Genomic DNA, 27,070 nt, shown 5'->3' with positions numbered 1-27,070 from the left:
AACAGTAAGAGTAAGACCAAAATTTTGAAAACTTTTTTCAAAAATAAATCAAAATCTACGGAGGACTAAATACAAGAGTAAAATCACAATTCTAAAATTTTAAGTCTTAGATTTGTTGGTACTTGTCAAAATCAATCATTAAAAAAAACAATAGGAACAAATTTAAAATTTAGAATTAAGAGGAAATGACAATTGTAGTTTTAATGTCGCAAACCTTCACAAACTAGAAGGAAAAACCATGGGGAAAACTCTAAACCCTAAGCCTCCCCTCTCCTTTTCTCTCTCTAAAACTCTAGCCTCCCTTACCCCTTCTTCATCAATTAGGGGGCTACCATAGATGTTTTCATCCATGGTAAGCCTCTTTTTCCCTTTTATTTTCAGTTTTTAGTTCATTTTCTTGTTTTGTTCAATAAATTAGTATCTCTTTATGAGATTTTCTCAAACCCTTTTATGGGGTTTTTAGTTTCTGTTTTGAAAATCTCCTTCTCCCCTATGGGAGTTGTGACTTGTGAGTATGGTTCTTTTGTTTTTAGGTATGAGAAATTATTCTCATTGGTTGAAGTTCGAGATTCAACATGAAGAATTAGGGTTTCACAACTTCTGTAAAATTATGGAAGACTATTGGAGTACTTTCATCCCGAAATTTCCGCATCTGCAGATCGTATGTCGAACCAGAGCGAACTCACAGATTGCATTACTTCAGATGAAGATTTTTATTAAGGCAAAATTAAGTCAAATCTGTGATGTTTACATTTCTAGGATGATATGTATTTCTATTAGAATTTTATGTTTTTCAGAAATGACTTGTAAGTACCGTTTGGCGAAATATTAATGAAATCCCTTTTCTTTCTTTAAAAAAAAAAAGAAGAAGGAAAAACCATGGAACTATCATTAATCAATCAACGAATATTAGTGATCTCTCATCACTCATCACAAATCTCGTGAATTACAATCTCTCTTGAAAAATCTTATCCATGGACCATAAGACTTTGTCATCTCTCCCCATCGTTAATGCTTATGTATTCGGTATTCCATAAACGTGTCAATACTTGGGATCCCTTTATGTCGTACAAGTGTGCCAACCTTACTTCAAGAAACAAATATTTCAAACTCTCAACAAATTCTAAGATACCTCCTCCTTTTTAATAGTTGTTCCACTTCGTTCACACGTTTGCTAGTAGTGGCAGATCCAGAATTTTTAAATTGGGATACTGTAAATAAACTTGGTCACAATATTGGCAAATGTTATCAGGTGTCTTGGAACGCTGTATAACAAACTTATATTTATAAATTATTCTCACAAAATATATTTTGTATTAAAATAAGTTTCTTATTAGCACTCCGGACACCCTTTAGTAAGATCGTATTTAAAAATACTCTATGTTCAAAATATCTATACATATATATTAAAAGGCGTGCGAAAACAAGAAAATGTGCCACGTGGCGCTCTCCCTATGGAGTTTTAGTTCATATAATCCATGTACAATAAAAAAATTAAGAAATTGCATAGTATAGGGTTTGATCCCGAGATCTCAAGTACATATACTAAAGTTTTAACCACTAAGCTAAGTTGTATTTAGTGTTATTATCATAAAGTATTATATTAATAAATGAAATTTTTTCTTTCCCGGGGCATAGCCCGGGCCTAATAACTAGTTACAACCTAAAACGTTGTTTAGAAATTAAGGTCATAAATGCCAAAATATGAAAATAAATAAATATTCAAATACAATTGTACTTTCTTCCAAAAATATGCGAATTTTTTCGCAGAGAATTCTAGTAACAAAATTATTTCTCTCTTTATACCATTTTCAAAATTAATTCCCTAGGTACCGTCTACATAGGACTGAAAGTGATTTTTTTTTCTTTTTAATTTTAAACAAAACCGCTAACAGAAATAGTGATTCTTTAAGATATACCACTACTTCAATTAGTGATATTGTTTTAATGAACCACTAATCAAAGTAGCAGCTCACCAATATTGAGACACTAGTGATTTACTTGTAATTCATTCGCTTATCACTCGTTCTCTCTCCACTGCCGTATTTGTTCTCTCTCCTCTTTTCAATTTTCATCACCCTCCTCCATATAACATACCTTCATCATCCAAAAATTAGATAATATCCATTAAAATCCTATACCTCTACAGTAAGTTTTGTTGTTTGTTGATGTATTTCCTGAGTCCTGACATATATGAGTACAAATAAACACTATACTTAAATACTACCTCCTATTATATGGTTTCATTTCTTCAAGGATTCATACTTTTTCTCTTTTCATTTCTTACTTGCTTTGTTATTTTTTGTTTCCAGTTTCCTTCTTCCTCAACCTTTTCCTGCTAAAATTTACACATTTTTTTTCCACTTTAGGGTATTGCAGAACCCCCAAAGTCCCCTCGAAATCCGCCAGTGTTCGCGAGTCACTAATTTCAACTTTAATATATCTAATTATCAATAATAAAAAAGGTACGAAAGAATATTTTAAAAATATACATTAAGACGAATCTAACAAGATCCCACGTGACAATATGTATTTTCGGACCCTACTATCATGTTGTAATATGGGCTTGCAATGCCAACACCATGCCCTCCTATATAAAGATGGGATGAGTACGCTTCATTGACAACAAAGCCAAATTACTACTGGTCACGAGGCTATTATATTCTTAACCCTAGAAATGCAACAAAAATATCATAAGTACGCTTCTCTAACCAAGTTAGATGATCAAGTTCTTCAAAACAAGACCTTGGTGTTTAATGTAGAAGAGACACTATTGAAATCATTTTCAATGTTTTCTTACTTCATGTTAGTAGCTTTTGAAGGTGGAGGGCCACTAAGAGCCCTAATCTTGCTCTTTCTATACCCATTTATGTGTATCTTGAAAGAGGAAATGAGGTTAAAATCCATGGTTTTTATTTGCTTTTTTGGCATCAAAAAGACAAAATTTAGTATTGGAACAACTGTTTTGCCAAAGTTCTTCTTGGAAAATGTTGGTGATGAAAGCTTTGAAGTGGTAATGAGGTTTGGTAGAAAGGTGGGTGTGACTAATTTACCGAGGATTATGGTTGAAGGATTTCTCAATGATTACTTGGGTGTTGAAGACATTGTTGGGAGAGAGATTAACGTTGTAGGTGGATATTACACCGGGTTGCTTGATGTAGTAGTAAATGATGAGCAAGAAACGACCTTTGCACATATAATGTCTCAAAGTGAAAAAGTTGGAATTTCTTGCAACAACAAATGTTGCCAGACTCCTCATGATCCCTTCAACTATTGCAAGGTAAGTAGTGATACTTCATTTTTTGTACGACTTGTTGGTTAGTGGTCGTAAATGGTGTTAAGAATAATGTAATTATAATATCAATACCTATATTAATGAAATTTCATCATAAAAAAATATTTTCCTTTATAAATTCTCATTACTACACAATACCATCTTCCTAATTGGTATTTGATAATTGTAATGATTTTCTTTACAAATTTATAACACAATGCATATTACCATAATTTATGACAACTAACCAAATCAACACTTTGATTTCACATTTGGGAAGAAAAAAAATATATGTTGCCACCTTTTGTAGAATAATTAGTTATTAGGTCCGGGCTATGCCTCGGGTAAGAAAAAATTTCATTTATTAATATAATACTTTATAAGAATAACACTAAATACAACTTAGTCTAGTGGTTAGAACTTTAGTATATGTACTTGATCTCTCGAGATCAAACCCTATACTATGCAATTTCTTAATTTTTTTTTAGTGTACATGGATTACATGAACTAAAACTCCCTAGGGAGAGCGCCACGTGGCACTCGCCTTTTAATATATTTGTATAGATGGGAATACTAATTCAGGCGATCATATAATCAAATTTTCAAAAAGTTTGTATAATATCTTTTAATATGTATTACAAACTAACTCACATATATAGTCCGTTTATAATGTTAGATGATTATATTCAAGGATATTAATAAAGTCAAGCAAGTTTTGCTTATCAATCCAATGTCTTAACTAGAGGTAGTTACTACATAAATGGAAAAATGGACACTCTATTAATCTGACTTGTGTGGACCCGGTTCACGTTAACATTAGTGTGCACCAGGCAAAATAACATATCATTACTGAACAATCCACTATATTATGCGAAAACCCACTATATTATGCAGAAATTCACTATATCATTCAGACCCACACTATATCATGCATATCTCACTATATTATTCAAACACACACTATATCATACAGAAACTCACTATATCATTCAGACACACACTATATCATACATAAATTCATTATATCATTTAGAAACACACTATATCATGCAGAAACTCACTATATCATTCAAACACACTATATCAAGCAAAAACTCACCAACGGAACTTTTCTCTCTCCCCTCTTTCCTCCCTACTTTCAAAAACCCTAGCCTCCATTGTTGATTTTTAAAGGGGCTTCCATCGGTTTTTACCGTTGGAAAGCCCCCACCTTTGTTTTTTTTATTTGTTTTTAGGTTTCCAATAACGATTTCTCCCTCGAAAGAAAGGGTTTTCGATCTCCTTCGTAAGAAAAGGTTTTTCGATCTCCTTCGAAAGACAAGGTTTTTCGACCTCCTTCGAAAGACAAGTTTTTTCGACCTCCTTCGAAAGACAGGTTTTTCTCCTCTTTTAGAGGGGGAATTTCTACAGGTTACAATCCGGGATACTAGATCTAATGGATTGCCGTGAAATTATTTTGTTGGTGAAGAATTATGCGGGATCACAAAGGTTATCAATTTTTCGAATACGGTCAGATGAATCCGACGAAAATCATCCTCACGACTACAAGGGATCGTTAGATTGTCTCTCCAACAAGGCTGTATTTTCCAGCGATATAAGCGGGAGATGTTCCACATTGCAAGATTTGTTTGACGATCGTAGTTTTTATGAAGGAAATTTTTGTTTGATTCAACTTATGTATTTGTTTGATTTGATTGCTTATGTAGATGTCGTATGACTTTTTATTAATGAATTAATTTTACTATTCAAAAAAAAAAAAAAGCAAAAACTCACCATATCATTTAGACACTCATTATATCAGGGAGAAACTAAATCATTCCATATGTTAGAACACATGTCATGATATATACTACGCAACTTAGATCTTCCTGTATGTTAAAATATTTTAATTAATTCCTCTATTATATTGCATATAATTTTACATTATGTTTTTCGTTAATAAAATATACTATATTGTATATAAGTTCACTATATTTCTATAGAATTCACTATATGAAGTTAATATCTTACCAACTCGGTGTACACTAAGTTAGTGTGCACCGGGTCCATTTCAATTTTTTCTATCTAGCTTATTGTGAGACGAAATAAATTCTCTTCAACCATATAATAGTAAGACTGTTAAGAGGCCATGTACTACTAGAAAATATTACCATAATCACTCCAAAGTTCAAACCGATTGTCTAGTGTCTGCCCATGGCCATGCATTGTTAATGCTAATGCTGTAGATGTATTTTATTTTTGACAGAGAAAAGAAAAATCTATAACAAATGTATTTAACTAAGGATATGGTAATATTATTTCAAAATATCTACGTTAGCCAAGTATGAAGAAGTTTATCTTTCATCTGTTACTGTAGTTAAAATTTCTCTTGTACGAATAATAAATTGATTAGCTATTTTGTCAGGATATTTATGTGGTGAGCAAGGATGATAAGGAGAGGTGGAACAATCTTCCTAGAGACAAGTACCCCAAACCTTTGTTATTTCATGATGGTAGGCTCGCATTTATGCCCACACCAATAAACACCCTAGTTATGTTTATTTGGCTACCATTTGGGTTTATCCTAAGCATCTCAAGAGTATTCATTACAATTCTATTACCTTACCAACTATCCACGCCAATCTTAGCCTTTAGTGGACTAAGATATCCTTCATCAATGCCTCTTTCTTCAAAACACATCTATATGCAAAATACTACTACTAGTAGCACAAATAAAAATTCCAAGGGCATGATATATGTATGCAATCACAAAACCGTACTCGACTCTATCTACATCTCATACATTTGTAGAATGAATAGCACTGTGCTTTCCTACGGCATAAGCAAGTTGTCTGCATTTCTATGTCCGGTATACACAATTGCCTTAACAAGGAACAGGGAGAAAGATGCCGCGATTATGCACAAGGTGTTGAGCCAAGGGAGAAATATTGTGATTTGCCCAGAAGGGACAACATGTAGGGAGCCTTATTTACTAAGGTTTAGTCCCTTGTTTGCACAAATTAGTGATGACATTATACCGGTTGCAATTCAACTTAACGTTAGCATGTTCTATGGGACAACGGCGAGTGGGATTAAGGCGTTTGATCCTTTCTGCTTGATGATGAACCCATGGCCTTCCTACTATGTGCAATTCCTTGAGAAGTTGCCTAAGGCTTGGACTTGTGGGAGTGGTGGGAGGACTAAATTTGAAGTGGCAAATTATGTTCAAGATGTTATTGGTAAGGCATTAGGGTATAAGTGTACTGCCTTGACAAGGAAGGACAAGTATCTAATGTTAGTGGGAAATAGCGGAGTTGTCAATTAGGGGTATAGGGTGTTTAATTGATCCTTTACTGCATTAGATTTCGAAAATAATAGCTTGTCACGTAGGGTGTAATTGTGCCAGAAGTAAATTAATAATCGTTCTACCATGTAGGGTGTAATTGTGCCAGAAGTAAATTAATGATCGTTCTACCATGTAGGATGTATGTTAAGGTTCATTTCGGCCATGTAAGAATTTATATAATATAAATTATAAAAAAGAAAATGTATTTTCTAATAACTACGTAGAATATGGTATTTGGGTATTGTTGTATTTAAAATATAGGGTAGCAAACTGTCATATTGTCTTCTTCAAGATGAAACTCTTAGTATATAGTATCTTTCGTGTGTAATGAAACACCATGTACGTGATTTTTCAGATTTCATTGATTAAGGCTCCGTTTGTTAGGGTGTAAAACGTTTTCTCGGAAAACTTTTTTCCTCTATTTTCATTTTTACATTGTTTGGTTGGCAAAAGAGTGTAAGAACATTTTCCCTTGGGGTAAAATTACTTTCCCAATGATGGAAAACCATTTTCCTTTCAAAATGAAGGGAAACTATTTTCTTTATCTCTCTAGTACACTCCTCTCACTACCTCCTTACTTTCCCTTTCATTTTCCTTTCATTTCATCATTTTTCTTACATCGAACCAAACAACGGAAAACTAATTTTGGAATTGTGTTTTCCATTGTAAATTGTTTTCCAGGAAAATCATTTTACCCTGAACATATTTTACGCCCTACCAAACGAAGCCTAAGAGTAACGCCATCGAAATCAGAAGACGGTTAGATAGAGATACATAAAAGACCTTGATAGTCCTTTTCTGTGGCCTCCTCTCTCTGCCAAATTCTCTTTCTAGAGTTTTTAATTTCCTTGGCCTCCTAGGCTGAAAATAGTCTAATCTTTATGGTGTTACTCTTAATAAATAATTTGCCAAAACTGTGGGAAGCAAGGAAAAAACTCGATTCAGTTAATTTTCTAATTGTTGTCAATACTAAATTACTAATTTTACATTTGGTGTTAGCTATACGCCTATAAAAACTCTTAACAGGACAAACTGATAAATTAATAAGTTAGTCAGATGTGGCACCAACATACTCTCCCACTATCATTTGATTATCAATAGTATTTCCAATCTTCAAATCAACAAACAATTATTGTCCCATGTCCCAAAAAAATTGAACATATACTTATATAAGGAAAGGTTACCAAAGTAGACTCTTTTAGAGCTTGTGAATGAATCTTCCTATCAATCTACATGTCCATGCATCATAAATTTTTCTCAGGTGGTGACATATTACCCTCAATTACAGCAAGGTTAAAAGGATACTACACAAAAAAGGTAATAAAAAAATCAATAACCCGAAATTTAATTAATAATAACCCCTATTCTATATACCAGTAACTTTAAAAACAAGTATAACTTTAACATCAATCAATATAAACTTAAAACCCAAAAAAAACACAAATTTCACAAACGTAATAGTAACTATAAAACTTAACATGTATGTCAAACCAAAAAAAAAAAAAAATCTTGTAAGTATGAGCTTCTGTAAATGCGACCATGTCTCATTGAGCAACAACAAAAAGCGGTCTATGACACGATTTGGAATGAACTCCAAAGGATACAATGTTAACAACTCTTCTGCTGCCAATAAATAAAAGTCATTGAAGATTATCATTTCTTCCCTAGTAGCTTAGATATGTTTTATAAAAAATACAGCTCAAACTAAAAAAAAAAAAGTTCAAATAACAAGTTACGATGGAACATAATAGTCATGAATTACAAAACAGTAATCAACATTTGAGTTTTCAAATATTTCATATTTAACTGAAATAGCTTTTTGTTGTCTCGCATAAATTTTAAAACCAAAGTCATCTTTTTACCTCCTGGTTCACCCAACTCCAAATCGCATTTAATAGGTGACAATGAATTGCAAAATTCTTTGTCAATCTTCTTCTTTGTCAATCTTCTTCTTTTCTAGAACAAACTAAGGATTAGTAACTAACTCAAGTATTAGTTAAAGTATAGGTTAATGACTGACTTAAATATAGGTTACTAATTAATGTTTTCGACTTTTAGATTTATAACATAAACAGTAATATGAAATTGTCCAAACAATAATAGTACCATAAATTTTTTATAAATAATATGAAGGAACAGGTAAATAGAAATACAACAAATGAGATCACAAACATGAAATTCATAAGTAGAAACCAGATCTACTCTTCGTTTAAGTTCTTCTCACTTAGCAACATTATCCATTGCTTTGTTAATATGGTCATTGAAGATGTTATGAACATGTGTGATTTCACTAATTGCGCCCAATGTATTTTCCCCTTCATTTTCCTTTAATTTAAGTAATTTGCTCATAGCTTTTGTAGTCTTTGAATTAAAAGACATCCCATGCTGCTAAATAATCCTGAGTGGCCTTCATTGTGAAGTTGAAAGCTTTCTTTGTGTGGTAGGGAGGAAGGGAAAGGCTTTCTTTGTCTTTTTATAAGGGCATTTAGAATTTGAGTCATTAACCTAGTGTAGGTGAATTGAATACTGGTTTTTAGATCCACATTTATTGTAATCAATATTGTTATTTTTGACTTCTAAATTAATGATGGTTATGTAAGTAAGATTTAGTGATCCATATCTTTAGGGGTTAATCATTGAGTTACTCATCTAAATATCTACATGTTAGTCATGCATCACCGATTAATATACATTCGTGTTACTTATTATTATACGCAGATATTACTGATTCATATTTTTGGGGTTAGTGATTTATATGAATAAACATTACTGATTCATATTTTGGAGTTATTGGTTAATATAAGTAGGTGTTACTCAATGATATTTTATAATTTACTGATTTATATAAGTAGGCATTAGAGATTCACATTTTCAAGGTTACCAGTTAATATAAATAGGTGTTACTCATTGATATTTTTGGGATTACTGATTTATATATGCCACATACAACAAAAGTACAAAACCCCTCAATTTCCATAGGACCATGCATCCCAAATTTGCAACCAATACAAGAATCTGCGATTACTGCAAAACTTTTTGTGAGAGCAACAACGACAATTAAATCCAAATGAACTGAGTGACTATTCACATTTCCTCAAAGGTTAACTTGGCAACATATCACTCATATATTAGCCATAAAAATCTCATTCACAAAACCAACCATAAAACTGAGGCCCCTAAACACTGAACATGAAAAAAAAAAACTTCAAGACATTACTCCACTAGTACATTGATAGGAGCACTTTTCTTGTACATCACATGATAATGGCATCTCTTAAATAGACCCAAAACTTATGATCACTCATATATTAGTCTTAAAAATCTCATTCACAAAACCAACCACAAAACTCAACAACCCTAAATACTAAACATTAGATGGTATATAGTTAAATACCTGAAAGCTAAACATTAGATGGTATATAGTTAAATACCAAAGGCTCTGATAATATTTTAGCTTTGAAAATTAGTAGAACATAAACAGGTTTAGTATAACATAACTTGGTACAATAAATATACACCCACCCTCCCAATTTCTACCCCTCCTGAATCTTTGCTCCGATATCTAATGTTATTAATTCTTTCCTAAATCAGGTGCATGTACCATATAAAATATCTGACTCCATCCATAAATAAATTCTCAAGCACTCCCTAATACAAGAAAGCATAGCTATTGGATGCTTCCCATACCCACTAACTGATTCTAAATACAATATTCTAGCTTCAATATATCATTTTGGATATCCAACAGATGTGCCTTAAAAGCTCTCACAAATCTAATTCACAATACCAACTATAATAAAGCACATACTTCAAAAACTAATTGTTTCCTGAAGAATTCTTTAACATGCGCTTACAATAAACCCTGGATACATTACTCCACTTATACCTTGATATAAGCACCTTCCTCAACACATCACATGATAAACATACCACCAAAAAATCCCCTGTATTACCTTTTTATCCCCCAAGGTGTACACAATTAATCCAAAGCATTTCCTCTGATTTCACTACAAACCAGTACAGGGTGGACACAAATAAATTCCTTTAAAGTCATCATTATTGTCACTTGTCAACGCTAATTTCACAATGTGTCAGTACTTATGCCATAAAACATTTAACAAAGAGGCTATATGATAAAGGATTGAACAATAGCATCATTACACTTGCTTTAGTATACCAGATCCTAAAACCAAATATGATGCAGAGAAGACCACACAGAGGTAAACAATCTCTTCAACTACTTCCAGCATGACCATATTCTTTCAAGGGAAGTTTCATCCATTCAAAACTCGCATCAAATCACATTCCCACATACCCACACGCCACAACAATATACAAAACTCATCATCGTATAGACCTACCTAAGTAAGCTAGTAGACAACAAGCATTGACATCAGCCCATATTTAAGTTATACAACATATGGTACCTACCTAACACTGATTTTTTTGTGGCTTTAAATACTGGAAAACAAGTATATTACAGCAAAATAAGTTGTGAAAGTTGTGAGCAAGAATATTTTCAATATGGACTAATATCTTAATACAATAATTATGAAAGTAAATACACCCACCATGCTACTTCCTATCTATCCTGAATCTTTATTCCAATCTCTCTTCTCTAATGTTATTGATAACACCTGCAAGTAACTTTTCACGTCATGGCACATATAATTTCATGTAAACAAGAATCTCTTTCACTCACTTCATCATACAAAAAACCATAGCCATCCCGTGTCATCATACCCACTAATTAAACCTTTGTTCTGCACGAAATTTTCCCACCTTGAAATATCATTAATAACATTCGTGGCCAATCATATCTATAAATCTATCACGAATCTCTTACAATTAGATGTAAATACCCAATTTGCCCAAAATTTAACATGGTAAAAAATCTCCTGTAATAAAGTCTCACAAATCTTACTAATGATACCAACCATTATCAATAAACCCTCCAAACTTACCCTTGCTTATACCTTGATTGCTGCACCTTCCTTGACACTTAACATAATACAAAGACCACAAAAAAAGCCTTAAGCTTTATGTCACCTTTTTTTTCCGCAAGTGGTATAAAATTAATTCAAAATATTTTTTGCTAGAAACATAAATGGGGAACATAACTTAGTTCCACTAAATTCATAATTGTTGTTTGCAATAATTTCACATTTGTTATCAGCTTTATGCCCATAAAAACTTTTAACAAATAGGCCAATTGGCGAAGCTTAAAATTTAGCATCATTTCACTTGCTTCATAATACTAGATCCCAAAGTCAATTATGATGCAAGAAGACCATACAAAAACAGCCAATCTCTTCCGCCACTTCCGGCATGAACATGCTCCTTCAAGAAGCTTTGTGTCCATTCCAAACTCACATCAAATCATACCCACGGACCCACAAGAACATACAAAACTCAGTTTATAAACTGCGGTAGCCGGTAGGTTAGAGCAATTGTACAACAAGCATTCACTTCAGAAATTCGCACATAACATGGCACCAACCTAAGGCTCTAATTGTTTTGAGCTTTAAATACTTCATCTTTTTTTTTTAATTGCACTATTTCGATTTTACGTTCGCGAAGACGCTTCTTTGAACGTCAAATCTCTAACTGCACACAAGTTAAAATTATAAAAAAAAATTGAAAAATTGGAATCCTTGCATAGAGAAAAATCTAACAAGGCCCTATTTGACATTGTTTTTTCTTATATAATCATGTGAGATAGAACAAAACTGGTTGATTAATAGTGCCGAAAATGAAAAGGTGCAATTAAAAAACCAGAGGAAGTATTAGAATAGCATGGAAAAAATAAGTTAATGACAACAAGAATATTTTCAATGTGACACAATATAACTTAGTAAACTTAAAATATGCACGCCCTCCCAATTTTTATCTTTCCTTAATCTTTGTTCCAATCTCTGGAGTTAACATTATATTAGGATAAAGGTAGTAATATATTCATGTATTCCTTCAATAATTATTTCTAATAAAAATCCTTGTAATCTCCTTGAATTATAGATAGATGAATAAAAAAACGAAGTGCTAAGGGAGAAGAAAGAACAAAATGTTGAGAAAAAGAGAAAAAAAAATTAATGGGATCTAGAAAACAAGCACCAAAAAATGAAGTCTAATGTTTCATTTAAAAGATCTGAAAAAGAAAAATTGACACTATTTTAAGGAAGGATAGTTAATTTAAATACTAATATAGACGCTAAGAATACCATCAAGTAACTTCCTAGATAATGACATATAATTTCATCCAAACAAGACTCTCTTTCAATAAACAACAACGACAATAAAATCCAAATGAACTAACTGACTATTCACATTTCCTCGAAAGTTAGCTTGGCAACATATCACTCATATATTAGCCAAAAAAATCTCATTCACAAAACCAACCATAAAACTCGGCCCCCTACACACTGAACATGAAAAAAAAAAACCTCAAGACATTACTCCACTAGTACATTGATAGGATCATTTTTCTTGTACATCACATGATAATGGCATCTCTTAAATAGACCCAAAACTTATGATCACTCATATAGTAGTCTTAAAAATCTCATTCACAAAACATGTAAAAATAAATAACCTGAAAACATTACTCCACTAGAACATTAATAGAAGCATTTTTTTGGCACATCACATGATAATGACATCTTCTAAATAGGCTCAAAACTTATGTCACCTTTGTTACCCCATGTAGTATAAAATAAATTCAAATAATCAAATTCACTTTATTATATATCGCCAAAACCATGAGGGGAAGGACCAACCAAATTGCATTAATTTCTTTATTGCTGTCAACTCTAATTTCACATTTGTTGCCCTTATAATCATCAAATTGAAAAATTGTTCTATGTTGATCCATTACTTGACATCTAAGAAAGATTCTCTTCCACTCACTTCATCATCCAAGAAACCAGAGTTTTTGGGTGTTCACGATACACACCACTAATGCAGAACACAATTATCGAGCCTCGACTTGTCATTAATACTATCCCTAGTCAATCAAAACACAAATCCAACAATAATGTGAATAAATCCAAATTTCCACTTTCCCCAAATAATCACAAAATCTCATCACATATACCCAACCATAATAACTCTCAAATCTCGACAACTCATTTCTCTGTAAAAGCTTAACATCTTTACAGTAAAACTCGAAAACAGTATGCCACTTATCCCTTCATTTCCACACCTAATTAGCCTAAATCCTTAGGTTGCCTGGTTTTTACCACAAGTAGTATATAATGCATTCAAAGCAATTCCTCTCATTTGCTCAAAACCAAGACTCACTTTCACTGCATCATAAAAGACATCATGGTCATTGGATGATCACTATGCACACCATTATCCTTTGTTCTGAATGAGACATTCCAGCCTCAAATTGCTATGCTCAAAACCAAGACTCACTTTCACTGCATCATAAAAGACATCGTGGTCATTGGATGATCACTATGCACACCATTATCCTTTGTTCTGAATGAGACATTCCAGCCTCAAATTGCTATTAATATTATCTCTGGTCAGCCAACACAAAATCACTAAGCAACAACGACAATTAAATCCCAATAAACTAAGTCACTATTCACATTTCCTCAATAAGGTTAGCTTATCAACAGGTCACTCATATATTAGTCTTAAAAATCTCATTCACAAAACCAGGTAAAAAACTCAACACCGGGCCCCTAAATACTAAACATGTAAAAAGAAAAATCCACAAAACATTACTCCGCTAGTAAATTGATAGGAGCACTTTCCTAGTACATCACTTGATAATGGCATCTCTTAAATAGCCCGAAAACTTATGATTACTCATATAGTAGTCTTAAAAATCTAAATTTACAAAAACCAACCACAAAACCCAACACGACCCCTAAATACTAAACATGTAAAAAGCAATAACCTGAAACCATTATTACATAGATAAAAGAACTTTTATGGCACATCACATGATAATCGCATCTCCTACATAGGCTCAAAACTTATGTCACCTTTGTTTCCCCAAGTATTATAAAAAAATCAAATCATCAACTGAATTCCTTATATAACGCCAAAACCATTAGGGAAAAGACCAACCAAATACCATTAATTTCTTTATTGTTGTCAACTCTAATTTCACATTCATTGCCCATATAATCGCCAAACAGCAAAACAGAAAAATTGCGCTATGTTGATCCATTACTTGACATCTAAGCAAGATTCTCTTCCACTCACTTTATAATCCAATAAACAACACTTTTTGGGTGCTCACCATACACACCACTAATGCTGAACACAATTATCGAGCCTCTGTTTGTCATTAATACTACCCCTAGTCAATAAAAACACAAATCCAACAATAATGTGAATAAATCCAAAATCCCACTTTCCCCCAATAATCGCATAATCTCATCACCTATACCCAACCATAATAACTCTCAAATCTCGACAACTCATTGCTCTATAAAAGCTTAACATCTTTACAATAAAACCACAAAACATTACGCCACTTATCCCGTTCATTTCCACACCTAATAAGCCTAAAACCTTAGGTCGGTTGGTTTCTTACCACAAGTAGTATATAATGCATTCAAAGGAATTCCTATCATTTGCTCAAAACCAAGACTCTCGACATCGTGGTCATCGGATGTTCACCATCCACACCATTGTCCGCTGTTCTGAACAAGGTATTCCAGCCACAAATTAACATTAATATTATCTCAAGTCAACCACCACAAAACCATTAAGCAACAACGACAATTAAATCCCAATAAACTGGGTCACTATTCACATTTCCTCAATAAGGTTAGCTTGTCAACAGATCACTCATATATTAGCCTTAAAAATCTCATTCACAAAACCAACTACAAAACTCAAAACCGGGCCCCTAAATACTAAACATGTAAAAAGAAAATTCCACAAAACATTACTCCGCTAGTAAAGTGATAGGAGCACTTTTCTAGTACATCACTTGATAATGGCGTCTCCTAAATAGGCCGAAAACCTATGATCACTCATATATTAGTCTTAAAAACCTTATTTACAAAACCAACCACAAAACCCAACACGGCCCGCTAAATACTAAACATGTAAAAAACAATAACTTGAAAAAATTACTACATTGATAAAAGCACTTTTTTGGCACATCACACGATAATGGCATCTCCTACATAAGCTCAAAACTTATGTCACCTATGTTTCCCCATGTAGTATATAAAATAAATTCAAATCAACAATTAACTTTATTATATATCGCCAAAACCATGAGGGAAAGGAGAACCCGAATTCCATTAATTTCCTTATTGTTGTCAACTCTAATTACACATTCGTTACCCATATAATCATTAAACAGAAAAATTGCTCTATGTTGATCTAGTACTTGACATCTAAGCAAGATTCTCTTTCACTCGCTTTATCATCCAAGAAACCAGAGTTTGGGTGCTCACCATACACACCACTACTGCTGAACACAATTATCGAGCCTCGACTTGTCATTAATACTATCCCTCATCCATCAAAACACAAATCCAACAACAATGTGAATCAATCCAAATTCCCACTTTCCCCCAATAATTACCTATACCCAACCATAATAACTCCCAAATCTCGACAACTCATTGCTCTGTAGAAGCTTAACATCTTTACAATAAAACCCGAAAACATTACGCACTTATCCCTTTAGTTCCACACCTAATTAGCCTAAAACCTTAGGTCGGTTGGTTTCTTACCACAAGTAGTATATAATGCATTCAAAGCAACTCCTCTCATTTGCTCAAAACCAGGACTCTCTTTCACTGCATTATAAGAGACATCGTGGTCATTGGATGATCACTATGCACACTACCATTATCCTTTGTTCTGAATAAGACATTCCAGCCTCAAATTGCCATTAATATTATCTCTGGTTAGCCAACACAAAATCACTAAGCAACAACGACAATTAAATCCCAATAAACTGAGTCACTATTCACATTTCCTCATAGCTTGTCAACAGATCACTCATATATTAGTCTTAAAAATCTCATTCACAAAACCAACTACAAAACTCAACACCGACCCCCTAAATACTAAACATGTAAAAAGAAAATTCCACAAAACATTACTCCGCTAGTAAAGTGATAAGAGCACTTTTCTAGTACATCACTTGATAATGGCGTCTCCTAAATAGGCCGAAAACTTATGATCACTCATATAGTATTCTTAAAAATCTTATTTACAAAACCAACCATAAAACCCAAGACGGCCCGCTAAATACTAAACATGTAAAAAGCAATAACCTCAAAACATTACTACATTGATAGAAGCACTTTCTTTGGCACATCACATGATAATGGCATCTCTTACATAAGCTAAAAACATATGTCACCTTTGTTTCCCCAAGAAGTATAAAATAAATTCAAATCATCTACTCAATTCCTTATATATTGCCAAAACCATGAGGGAAAGGAGAACCTAAATTCCATTAGTTTCCTTATTGTTGTCACATCTAATTTCACATTCGTTGCCAATATAATCATCAAACAGAAAAATTGCTCTATGTTGATCCATTACTTGACATCTAAGCAAGATTCTCTTCTACTCAATTCATCATCCAAGAAACAAAAGTTTTTGGGTGTTCATCATACACACCACTAATGTTGAACACAATTGTCCAGTGTCATTAATACTATCCCTGGTCAATCAAAACACAAATCCAACAATAATGTGAATAAATCCAAATTCCCACTTTTCGCCATCAACCACATAATCTGACCCCAATACCCAATCATAATAACTCCCAAATTTCGACAACATATTACTCTGTAAAAGCTTAACATCATTACAATAAACCAGAAAACATTACTCCACTTATCCCTTCATTTCCACACCTAATTAGCCTAAACCTTAGGTCGCCTGGTTTTTGACCCCTAGTAGTATATAATGCATTCAAAGGAACTCCTCTCATTTGCTCAAAACCAAGACTTTCTTTTAGTGCATAATAAAAGACATCGTGGTCATTGGATGATCACCATGCACACCATTGTCCTTTGTCCACAACAAGATATTCCAACCTCAAATTGCCATTAATATTATCTCCGGTCAATCAGCACAAAACCACTAAGCAACAACGACAATTAAATCCCAATAAACTGATTCACTATTCACATTTCCTCAATAAGGTTAGCTTGTCAACAGATCACTCATATATTAGTCTTAAAAATCTCATTCACAAAACCAACTATAAAACTCAACATCGGGCCACTAAATACTAAACATGTAAAAAGAAAATTCCACAAAACATTACTCCACTAGAAAGTGACAGGAGCACTTTTCTAGTACATCACTTGATAATGACGTCTCCTAAATAGGCCGAAAACTTATGATCACTCATATAGTAGTCTTAAAAATCTTATTTACAAAACCAACCACAAAACCCAACACGGCCCGCTAAATACTAAACATGTAAAAAGCAATAACCTCAAAACATTATTACATTGATAGAAGCACTTTTTTGGCATATCACATGATAATGGCATCTCCTACATAAGCTCAAAACTTATGTCACCTTTGTTTCCCCAAGTAGTATAAAATAAATTCAAATCATCTACTCAATTCCTTATATATCGCCAAACCATGAGGGAAAGGAGAACCCGAATTCCATTAATTTCCTTATTGTTGTCAACTCTAATTTCACATTCATTGCCCATATAATCATCAAACAGAATAATTGCTCTATGTTGATCTATTACTTGACATCTAAGCAATATTCTCTCCTACTCACTTTATTATCCAACAAACTAGAGTTTGGGTGCTCACCATATACACCACTAATGCTCAACACAATTATCGAGCCTCGACTTGTCATTAATACTATCCTTGTCAATCAAAACACAAATCCAACAACAATGTGAATAAATCCAAATTCCTACTTTTCCCCAATAATTACAGTCTCATCACCTTTACCCTATAACTCCCAAATCTCGACAACTCATTGCTCTGTAAAAGCTTAACATCTTTATAATAAAATCCGAAAACCTTAGGCCGGTTGGTTTCTTACCAGAAGTAGTATATAATACATTCAATGCAACTCCTCTCATTTGCTCAAAACCAAGACTCTCTTTCATTGCATTATAAGAGAAATCGTGGTCATTGGATGATCACCAGGCACACCATTGTCCTTTGTTCTCAACAAGATATTCCAGCCTCAAATTGCAATTAATATTATCTCCGGTCAACCACCACAAAACCACTAAGCACCGACAATTAAATCCCAATAAACTGCGTCACTATTCACATTTCCTCAATAAGGTTAGCTTGTCAAGAGATCACTAATATATGGGTCTTAAAAATCTCATTCACAAAACCAACTACAAAACATAGCACCGGCCCGGGAATACTAAACATGTAAAAAGAAAATTCCACAAAACATAACTCCGCTAGTGAAGTGATAGGATCACTTTTCTAGTACATCACTTGATAATGGCATCTCCTAAATAGGCCGAAAACATATGATCACTCATATAGTAGTCTCAAAATTCTTATTTACAAAACCAACCACAAAACCCAACACGGCCCGCTAAATACTAAACATGTAAAAAACAATCACCTGAAAATATTACTACATTGATAAAAGCACTTTTTTGGCACATCACATGATAATGGCATCTCCTACATAAGCACAAAAATTATGTCACCTTTGTTTCCCCAAGTAGTATAAAATAAATTCACATCATCTATTCAATTCCTTATATATCACCAAAACCATGAGGGAAAGGAGAACCCGAATTCCATTTATTTCCTTATTGTTGTCAACTCTAATTTCACATTCATTGCCCATATAATCATCAAACAAAAAAATTGCTCTATGTTGATCTATTACTTGACATCTAAGCAAGATTCTCTTCCACTCACTTTATCATCCAAGAAACCAGAGTATGGGTGCTCACCATATACACCACTAACGCTCTAAACACATTTATCGAGCCTCGACTTGTCATTAATAATATCCCTGGTTAATCAAAATACAAATCCAACAACAATATGAATAAATCCTAATTCCCACTTTCCCCCAATAATTACATAGTCTCATCACCTATACCCAACCATAATAACTCCCAAATCTCGACAACTCATTGCTATGTCAAAGCTTAACATCTTTACAATAAAACCCGAAAACATTACGCCACTTATCCCATCATTTCCACACCTAATTAGCCTAAAACCTTAGGTTGGTTGGTTTCTTACCACAAGTAGTATATAATGCATTCAAAGGATCTCCTCTCATTTGCTCAAAACAAGACTCTCTTTCAGTGCATTATAAGAGACATCGTGGTCATTGGATGATCACCATGCACACTATTGTCCTTTGTTCTCAACAAGATATTCCAGTCTCAAATTGCAATCAATATTATCTCCGGTCAACCACCACAAAACCACTAAGCAACGACAATTAAATCCCAATAAACTGAGTCACTATTCACATTTCCTCAATAAGGTTAGCTTGTAAACATATCACTAATATATGAGTCTTACAAATCTTATTCACAAAACCAACTACAAAAATCAACACGGGCCCCTAAATACTAAACATGTAAAAAGAAAATTCCACAAAACATAATTTCGCAAGTAAAGTGATTGGAGCACTTTTCTAGTACATCACTTGATAGTGGCGTCTCCTAAATAGGCCGAAAACTTATGATCACTCATATAGTAGTCTTAAAATCTTTTTTACAAAGCCAACCACAAAACCCAACACGGCCCGCTAAATACTAAACATGTAAAAAGCAATAATCTGAAAACATTACTACATTGATAGAAGCACATTTTTGGCACATCACATGATAATGGCATCTCCTACATAAGCTCAAAACTTATGTCACCTTTGTTTCCCCAAGTAGTATAAAATAAATTCAAATCATCTACTCAATTCCTTATATATCGCCAAAACCATGAGGGAAAGGAGAAACCCGAATTCCATTAATTTCCTTATTGTTGTCAACTCTAATTTCACATTCGTTGCCCATATAATCATCAAAAAGAAAAATTGCTCTATGTTTATCTATTACTTGACATCTAAGCAAGATTCTCTTCCATTCACTTTATCATCCAAGAAACGAGAGTTTGGGTGCTCACCATACACACCACTAATGCTTAACACAATTATCAAGCCTCGACTTATCATTAATACTATCCCTGGTCAATCTAAACACAAATCCAACAATAGTGTGAACAAATCCAAATTCCCACCTTTCCCCAACAATCACATAATCTAACCCTAATACCCAATCATAATAACTCCCAAATTTCGACAACACATTGCTTTGTAAAAGTTTAACATCTTTACTACAAACCAAAAAACATTACTCCACTTACCCTTCATTTCCACACCTAATTAGCCTAAAACCATCGGTTGTCTAGTTTTTTTACCCCAAGTAGTATATAATGCATTCAAAGCAACTCTTCTCATTTCCTCAAAACCAAGACTCTCTTTCAGTGCATAATAAAAGACTCTCTTCCCGCCTCAAATTGCCATTAATATTATCTGCGATCAATTAGCACAAAACCACTAAGCAACAATGACAATTAAATCCCAATAAAATTCACATTTCCACGATAAGGTTAGCTTGTCAACAAGTCACTCATATATTAGTCTTAAAAATCTCATTCACAAAACCAACTACAAAACTCAAAACCGGACCCATAAATACTAAACATGTAACAGGAAAAATCCACAAAACATCACTCCAGTAGTAAATTGAGAGGAACACTTTTCTAGTACATCCCTTGATAATGGTGTCTTCTAAATAGGCCTAAAACTTATGATCATTCATAACCCAACACAGGTCTAAACCTTGATAATGGTGTCTTCTAAATAGGCCTAAAACTTATGATCATTCATAACCCAACACCGGCCCCCTAAATAATAAACATGTAAAAAGAAATAACCTGGAAACATTATTCACTAGTACATTGATAGAAACACTTTTCTAGCACAAACACATGATAATGACATCTCCTACATAGGCTCAAAACTTATGTTACCTTTGTTTCCCCAAGTAATATAAAATAAATTCAAATCATAAATTCACTTCCTTATATATCGCCAAAACCGTAAGGGGAAAGACCAAAAGAATTCCATTAATTTCTTTATTGTTGTCAAACCCTAATTTCACATTTGTTGCCCATATAATCATCAAACGGAAAAACTACTCTATGTTGATCAATTACTTGACATCTAAGCAAGATTCTCTTCCACTCAATTCATCATCCAAGAAACCAGAGTTTTTGGGCGCTCACCATACACACCACTAATGTTGAACACAATTATCGAGCCACAACTTGTCATTAATACTATCCGTGGTTAGTCAAAATACAAATCCAACAATAATGAAAATAAATCCAAATTCCCATTTTCCCCAATAATCACATACTCTCATCCTCAATACCAACCATAATAACTCCCAAACAATTACACATGTAAATTAACTATAAAACCATCGACATACATAGAAAAGGGCATCCCAAATTTATAACCAATATAAGAGTTTAAGATCACTCCAATATGTTTTCCTAGAACCAAAGGCTCAATTAAAGGAGGTATGGAATGTGCGACATTCAATGAGATCATCAGATATTTTCGGAACCAACTAGAATGGCCATATGATGAAAGCTAGAACAATAGCACTAATTCACTTGCTCCATAATAAATTATCCCAAAAGTCGATAGGAAGGTAGGGAGCACTAAACATAAATAAACTATATCATTAGGCAATTGCCACGCACATTCTCCACAGTCCCACAACTAATATATAACCAAGCATCCTATGCACCACAGTAAGACAGCTAGCTTATCACAAGCATTCACATCCTCTCATACCTCAAAAATTCATACATCACATGGTACCTACCTAAGACTCTAATTATTCTTCAAGTTTAAATATAAGTATTATCCGGAAAAAAATTTACGTCACCAAGAATATTATAATTCCAATGAACATGATTCGGTACAATACCCTCCCACTTATATCACTCCGTAATCTTTGTTCCAAACTCTAATGTCAGTATCGATTGGGACATAGGGACTAGGGAGTACTTTTCATGTATTCCCTAAATAGTAAAATCTAATAATAATAATTCACTCTCACATGAAGAAAAGATTAAAGATGATACAATAAACAGAAACAAAGATTAACAGTAGTTATTACAAGTAGTTAGAAGAAGAACTAGGAAGAGAGAAAAAGAGAAGGAATTAGATAAAACCACAAAATTAAGGTTTGTGGATCAAAAGAGAAAAATGAAAACAAGTGTAGAGTTTCCTTTCTACATCTCAAAAAGAACATTTGACGCCAATCTGGGGGGCAGAACAATAAGCATTGTTGTCTTCAATGTAAAAAATAATGTTCAAATGTCAAATAACTGCAAATAATTTTCTAAATCAGGTGCACGCATAACCTAAACAAGACTCTTCCACTCACATCATTGTAGAAGAAATCAGAGTTATTGGTGCTTACCATTCCCACTCATAAACTGGTTCTCAATACAATTTTCCAACCTCGACTTACAATAGATACCATATGTGGTCAATCCAATCATAAATCCAATACACAATAATGACAATAGATCCAAATTCCCAATTTCCCCATTAACATTAACTTGCGAACAAATCTCTCATGAACAAGTTGCACAAATCTCAGTCACAATACCTACCATAATCAGTCATAGATTTGTTTACAACAAACCTCGAGACCTTTACTCCATTATATACATATCACCAAAATAGCCTCAAACCTTATGTAACTTGTTTCTCCAAGTGGTGTACAATTATTTCAAATCATTTCCTCTCAGTTATTCGAAACAAGCACATGCAGGGAGGGGGGCGGGGGGGCGGGGGGGCGGGGGGCGGGGGCACACTCAACTCAATACCAGTAATTCATTAATATTGTCACCATGTCAGTATGAATTTCCCGTTAGTTATCAGCAATATGCCCATTGAAACATCCACCACAAAAGCTATACGATGAAACTTGAAGAATAGCATCGATCACTTGCTTCATATAAAAATCATCACTCTAGCCACTTTAGGCATGACCATACTCTTTCAAGTGGAGCTTCCATCCACTCAATTCTAACTTCAAATTACAATTGCCACAAACCCACAAGAATAACAAAACTAAGCATCCTATCAACCGCAAGTGAGCTGAACTAAAACAAGCATTCACATCTACCTTATCCTGGAAAGTATACATCACACCATCCCCAATTAAGGCTCTTATTATTTTTCAGCATTAAATACAAGTAGTGTATAGTAAAAACAAGTTGTCACCAAGAATCTATTCAGTTTAGTATAACATAACTTTGTACGATAAAAAATACACCCAGGCCCCCGTTTCATATCTCTCCTAAATCTTAGTTCCAATCTCTAATATTATTGAAGAAACCTGCAAGTGATTTCCCAAGTCAGGTCTGCATATAATTTCATCTAAAAAAAGATCATCTCTCACGCACTTCATCATACAATAAACCTTTGCTATTGGGTGTGGGTGCTCCCCATACCCTTTATTCTGAACACCAGTTTCCAGCCTGGAATCACCATTAATTACGTCATTGGTCAGTCAGATCACAAATACAATACGCAAACAATGACCATTAAATCAAAATTCCCATTTCTGCCTAAATAGAGGGTTGTTGGCAGATCTCTCATGGTAAAACAAATTCATCCACAATACCAACCATAACGTATCACAAAACTCAATAACACATCATAAAACTATGAACTAGTATACAACAAGCATTGTCATTCAACCTACCTCCAAATCATATATCAGATGGTACCGAACCGAAGCCCTGCTTATTTTACAGCTTCAAGTACAAGTATAGTTTAGCAAAGCTAAGTTAATGTCACCCCAAAAAGAACAGTTTAGTATGGCATCTCTTGGTACAATAAATATACACCCACCTTACCCTACCACTTCCTATAGCTCCTTGACCTTTGTTCCAATCTCTAATGTTACTCTAATATTCACATTGTATTGGCATATAGGAACTAATATTTTCATATGTTTTTTAAGGGTAATTTCAAATAAAAAGCATTGTATAAACAAAGAAATAAGATTAAAGAGAAAGCAAGATTAATAATATTTACTACATGTAGTCAAATAAATTATAAGACTTCTGGGTTCTAAAACCCCGCTCGCTTACTCTTTTGTTCTCGATAAAACATTTCACCTCAAATCAGCAACTTTGATGAGTTAGCACAACAACCTAATGAGCAAGAACCCTTAAAATTAAGTATGTGTATGTGAGCACCTAATACTCCGCGCATAGTTAGAAGTGAACCACCAGACAAGCAACATTTAAGATATTACTTCCCTATATTCTCTAAATCAGCAATTTGCTAACCATGCATCACATGATCTAAACAAAAACACGTTCTACAGATAACTAATGTTACTTGGACGTGTAATTACTAAATCCACACACAAGTAATACTTTTTTGGAGAAAGTAGCATAGTAGGATTCGTGGCAAATAATAGGCTTAAATCACAGTTGTTAACTACTATACAATTACTCAGTAGCAGAAAATTTTAGCATAGATTGGAAAACAATAACTAAATGGAAAATAAAAAAGTTGTAGTTAATCGGTGGAGAGAAAGACCTATAGAGGATAACATCTTTGGCAAGAAGTGTGATCTTCTTTATCATATCAAAATCCACTCACTGATGTCAAACCTAGATAAGGCGCGAAGGCCGAGGCGCATGCTAAGGAGGCGCATGCCTTGCAGAAGTGGAGGCGCATCCATACGAGTACAAAGAATTGATCGTAAAAACCGTAAGTCTGCCTACGAAGAACCAATACCTTCAAACAACCTTCTAACTTAGACATTCGTTCTTCGCACTCCAATAACTGCAAAATCCCCACCCATGAACGTACCAAATTAGTCCCGAAACCATAAGAGAAGGAAAAACAACAAAATTGGGAGAAATTGAAATTGAAAAGGAAAAAATTAAAATCACCTCAATGTAACTAAATAGCAAAATCAAAGAGATCTTCATTATTGGCTCTTCAGAAGGCGATATTCAAAACACGGCAATCAATTACCACTCATATGAATTGAAGATTTTCAATTACGGAAATTGATATCCAGAAATCGAAAGATGGTGTTCTGGAAAACACTTGGGAGTTCGAATTCCGGAACTTCGCACTCCATCATAATGTTTGAGGAAGAAGTAGAATTTCGATTATCGCCGAATTCCCTGAAAGAAAGAGGGGAATTTTTCATTAGGGTTTGGAATTTCGCTCTGGAATTTTTGCAATTGAGGCCTGAATGGTGCTTTTATCAAATGAGGCGGTGTAAGTTTCTGACAGTGTTACGCGGTTATAACTTGTGAGGACTGAGGAGCGTTAAATGTTAATAACGGTCATCTTGATTTCTTGAGGAAGGTTAATTAACTTATTACACGCGGTTAATTAATCATGTAACTTCTCACACGCGGTTAACTAGAATAATAATCCTCCTTTTTTTTTTACATGTTACATTTTGACATCTAAGAGACCGCCTACTTTTAAATTAAAATCAGGTAATGGTAAGTCCAATATTAAAAAGAATATTAGCCCAATAATGACTATGTTAATTTCATTCGGTAACTAGTTTAATCCATTTAGTTACTAGGTCTACTTTTATATTAAAATTAGACCGTCTCTTTTAATAATTTTTGTACACTATTTATAAATTTCCTCTGACCATTTGTAATTTATATGAAAAAAATATCGTCATGTGAACTTGTTATATTCGTCTTACTATGTATTTTTTTAATATATATTTTTCATAATTTTACAAATACAAAATTAGTGAAATATGTCCTCAAAGTTCTGCATTATCATATGTGAAAAGTGTAACTTGTAAAAAATGAACCGATGAAAATGGGACTGGAAAGGAAAGATTGGCACAAAGTGAAAAACAGCCATAGCTTGGACGAGAGGTAAATTATACCCAACACAAGAATATGCAGGCAAAGTTTTTGCAAATAGTCCACTTCAGACAAAAGCATATGTGGTTCACAAGGACATATTAGACTTCCTAGGAAAATGTTAAGCATTAACCATCAAGACAGGCTCAAAAGAAATTGTAGAAGCGCTGACCAAAGTCTCAAGTTGCAACAAGGATATAACACCAATTATTATATCTATCAAGGAACTAGCAAAATCTTTCGTTTACTTTTCTTTTATTAAAGTTAGGCTCTATTCTTTTGAACTTATTTTCAGTTAATTTCAGTTTAGTTCAGTTAATTTAATTTAACTTCAGTTCAGTTAATTTTAGTTCTATCTGTTTCAGTTTAATCTTATCTAATGTTTTAATTATTATTTTTGTTTTCAATATTACTATTAATATTGTTATCATTATATATATTATAATTATAATAACAATAATTTTTAGTTTTCTATATTTCTATTGTCATCATCATCATCATCATCATTATTATTATTATTATTTTAATTATTATTATTGTTT

General features: G+C 33.5%; 1 protein-coding gene and 1 long non-coding RNA gene across 6 annotated transcripts; one reads left to right on the top strand and one right to left on the bottom strand.

Annotated features, from left to right (window-relative positions):
• Nucleotides 1-2,550: 2,550 nt before the first annotated feature.
• On the top strand, nt 2,551-6,936 carry LOC104890738 (probable glycerol-3-phosphate acyltransferase 2). Its single transcript, XM_010676313.4, has 2 exons — nt 2,551-3,280; nt 5,679-6,936. The coding sequence occupies exons 1-2, from the start codon at nt 2,678-2,680 to the stop codon at nt 6,576-6,578; spliced, it is 1,503 nt and encodes a 500-aa protein (XP_010674615.2). The 5' UTR covers nt 2,551-2,677; the 3' UTR covers nt 6,579-6,936.
• A 1,186-nt stretch (nt 6,937-8,122) lies between these two features.
• On the bottom strand, nt 8,123-26,051 carry LOC104890739 (uncharacterized). Of its 5 annotated transcripts, none has more exons than XR_008969110.1 (3): nt 25,575-25,929; nt 25,216-25,464; nt 8,123-8,219 (listed from the first exon to the last, which is right to left on the bottom strand). It is a non-coding gene; the product is annotated as an uncharacterized LOC104890739 (long non-coding RNA). The 5 variants fall into 5 exon arrangements; XR_008969109.1 differs by lacking the exon at nt 8,123-8,219 and adding an exon at nt 8,233-8,555; XR_008969112.1 differs by lacking the exon at nt 8,123-8,219 and adding an exon at nt 12,103-12,202.
• Nucleotides 26,052-27,070: the final 1,019 nt, after the last annotated feature.

The sequence above is a fragment of the Beta vulgaris genome, chromosome 4 (assembly GCF_026745355.1).
Source record: "Beta vulgaris subsp. vulgaris cultivar EL10 chromosome 4, EL10.2, whole genome shotgun sequence".
Taxonomy (NCBI): Eukaryota; Viridiplantae; Streptophyta; class Magnoliopsida; order Caryophyllales; family Amaranthaceae; genus Beta; species Beta vulgaris.
The sequence above is the reverse complement of the archived record's forward strand: the minus strand, read 5'-3'. Positions and strand labels throughout refer to the sequence as shown.

Bases quoted from the DNA above. Each gene is read 5' to 3' on its own strand.
- LOC104890738 (XM_010676313.4), top strand. From the start codon at position 2,678: ATGCAACAAAAATATCATAAGTACGCTTCTCTAACCAAGTTAGATGAT. The intron at 3,281-5,678 runs GTAAGTAGTGAT...CTATTTTGTCAG, and splicing joins ATCCCTTCAACTATTGCAAG to GATATTTATGTGGTGAGCAA.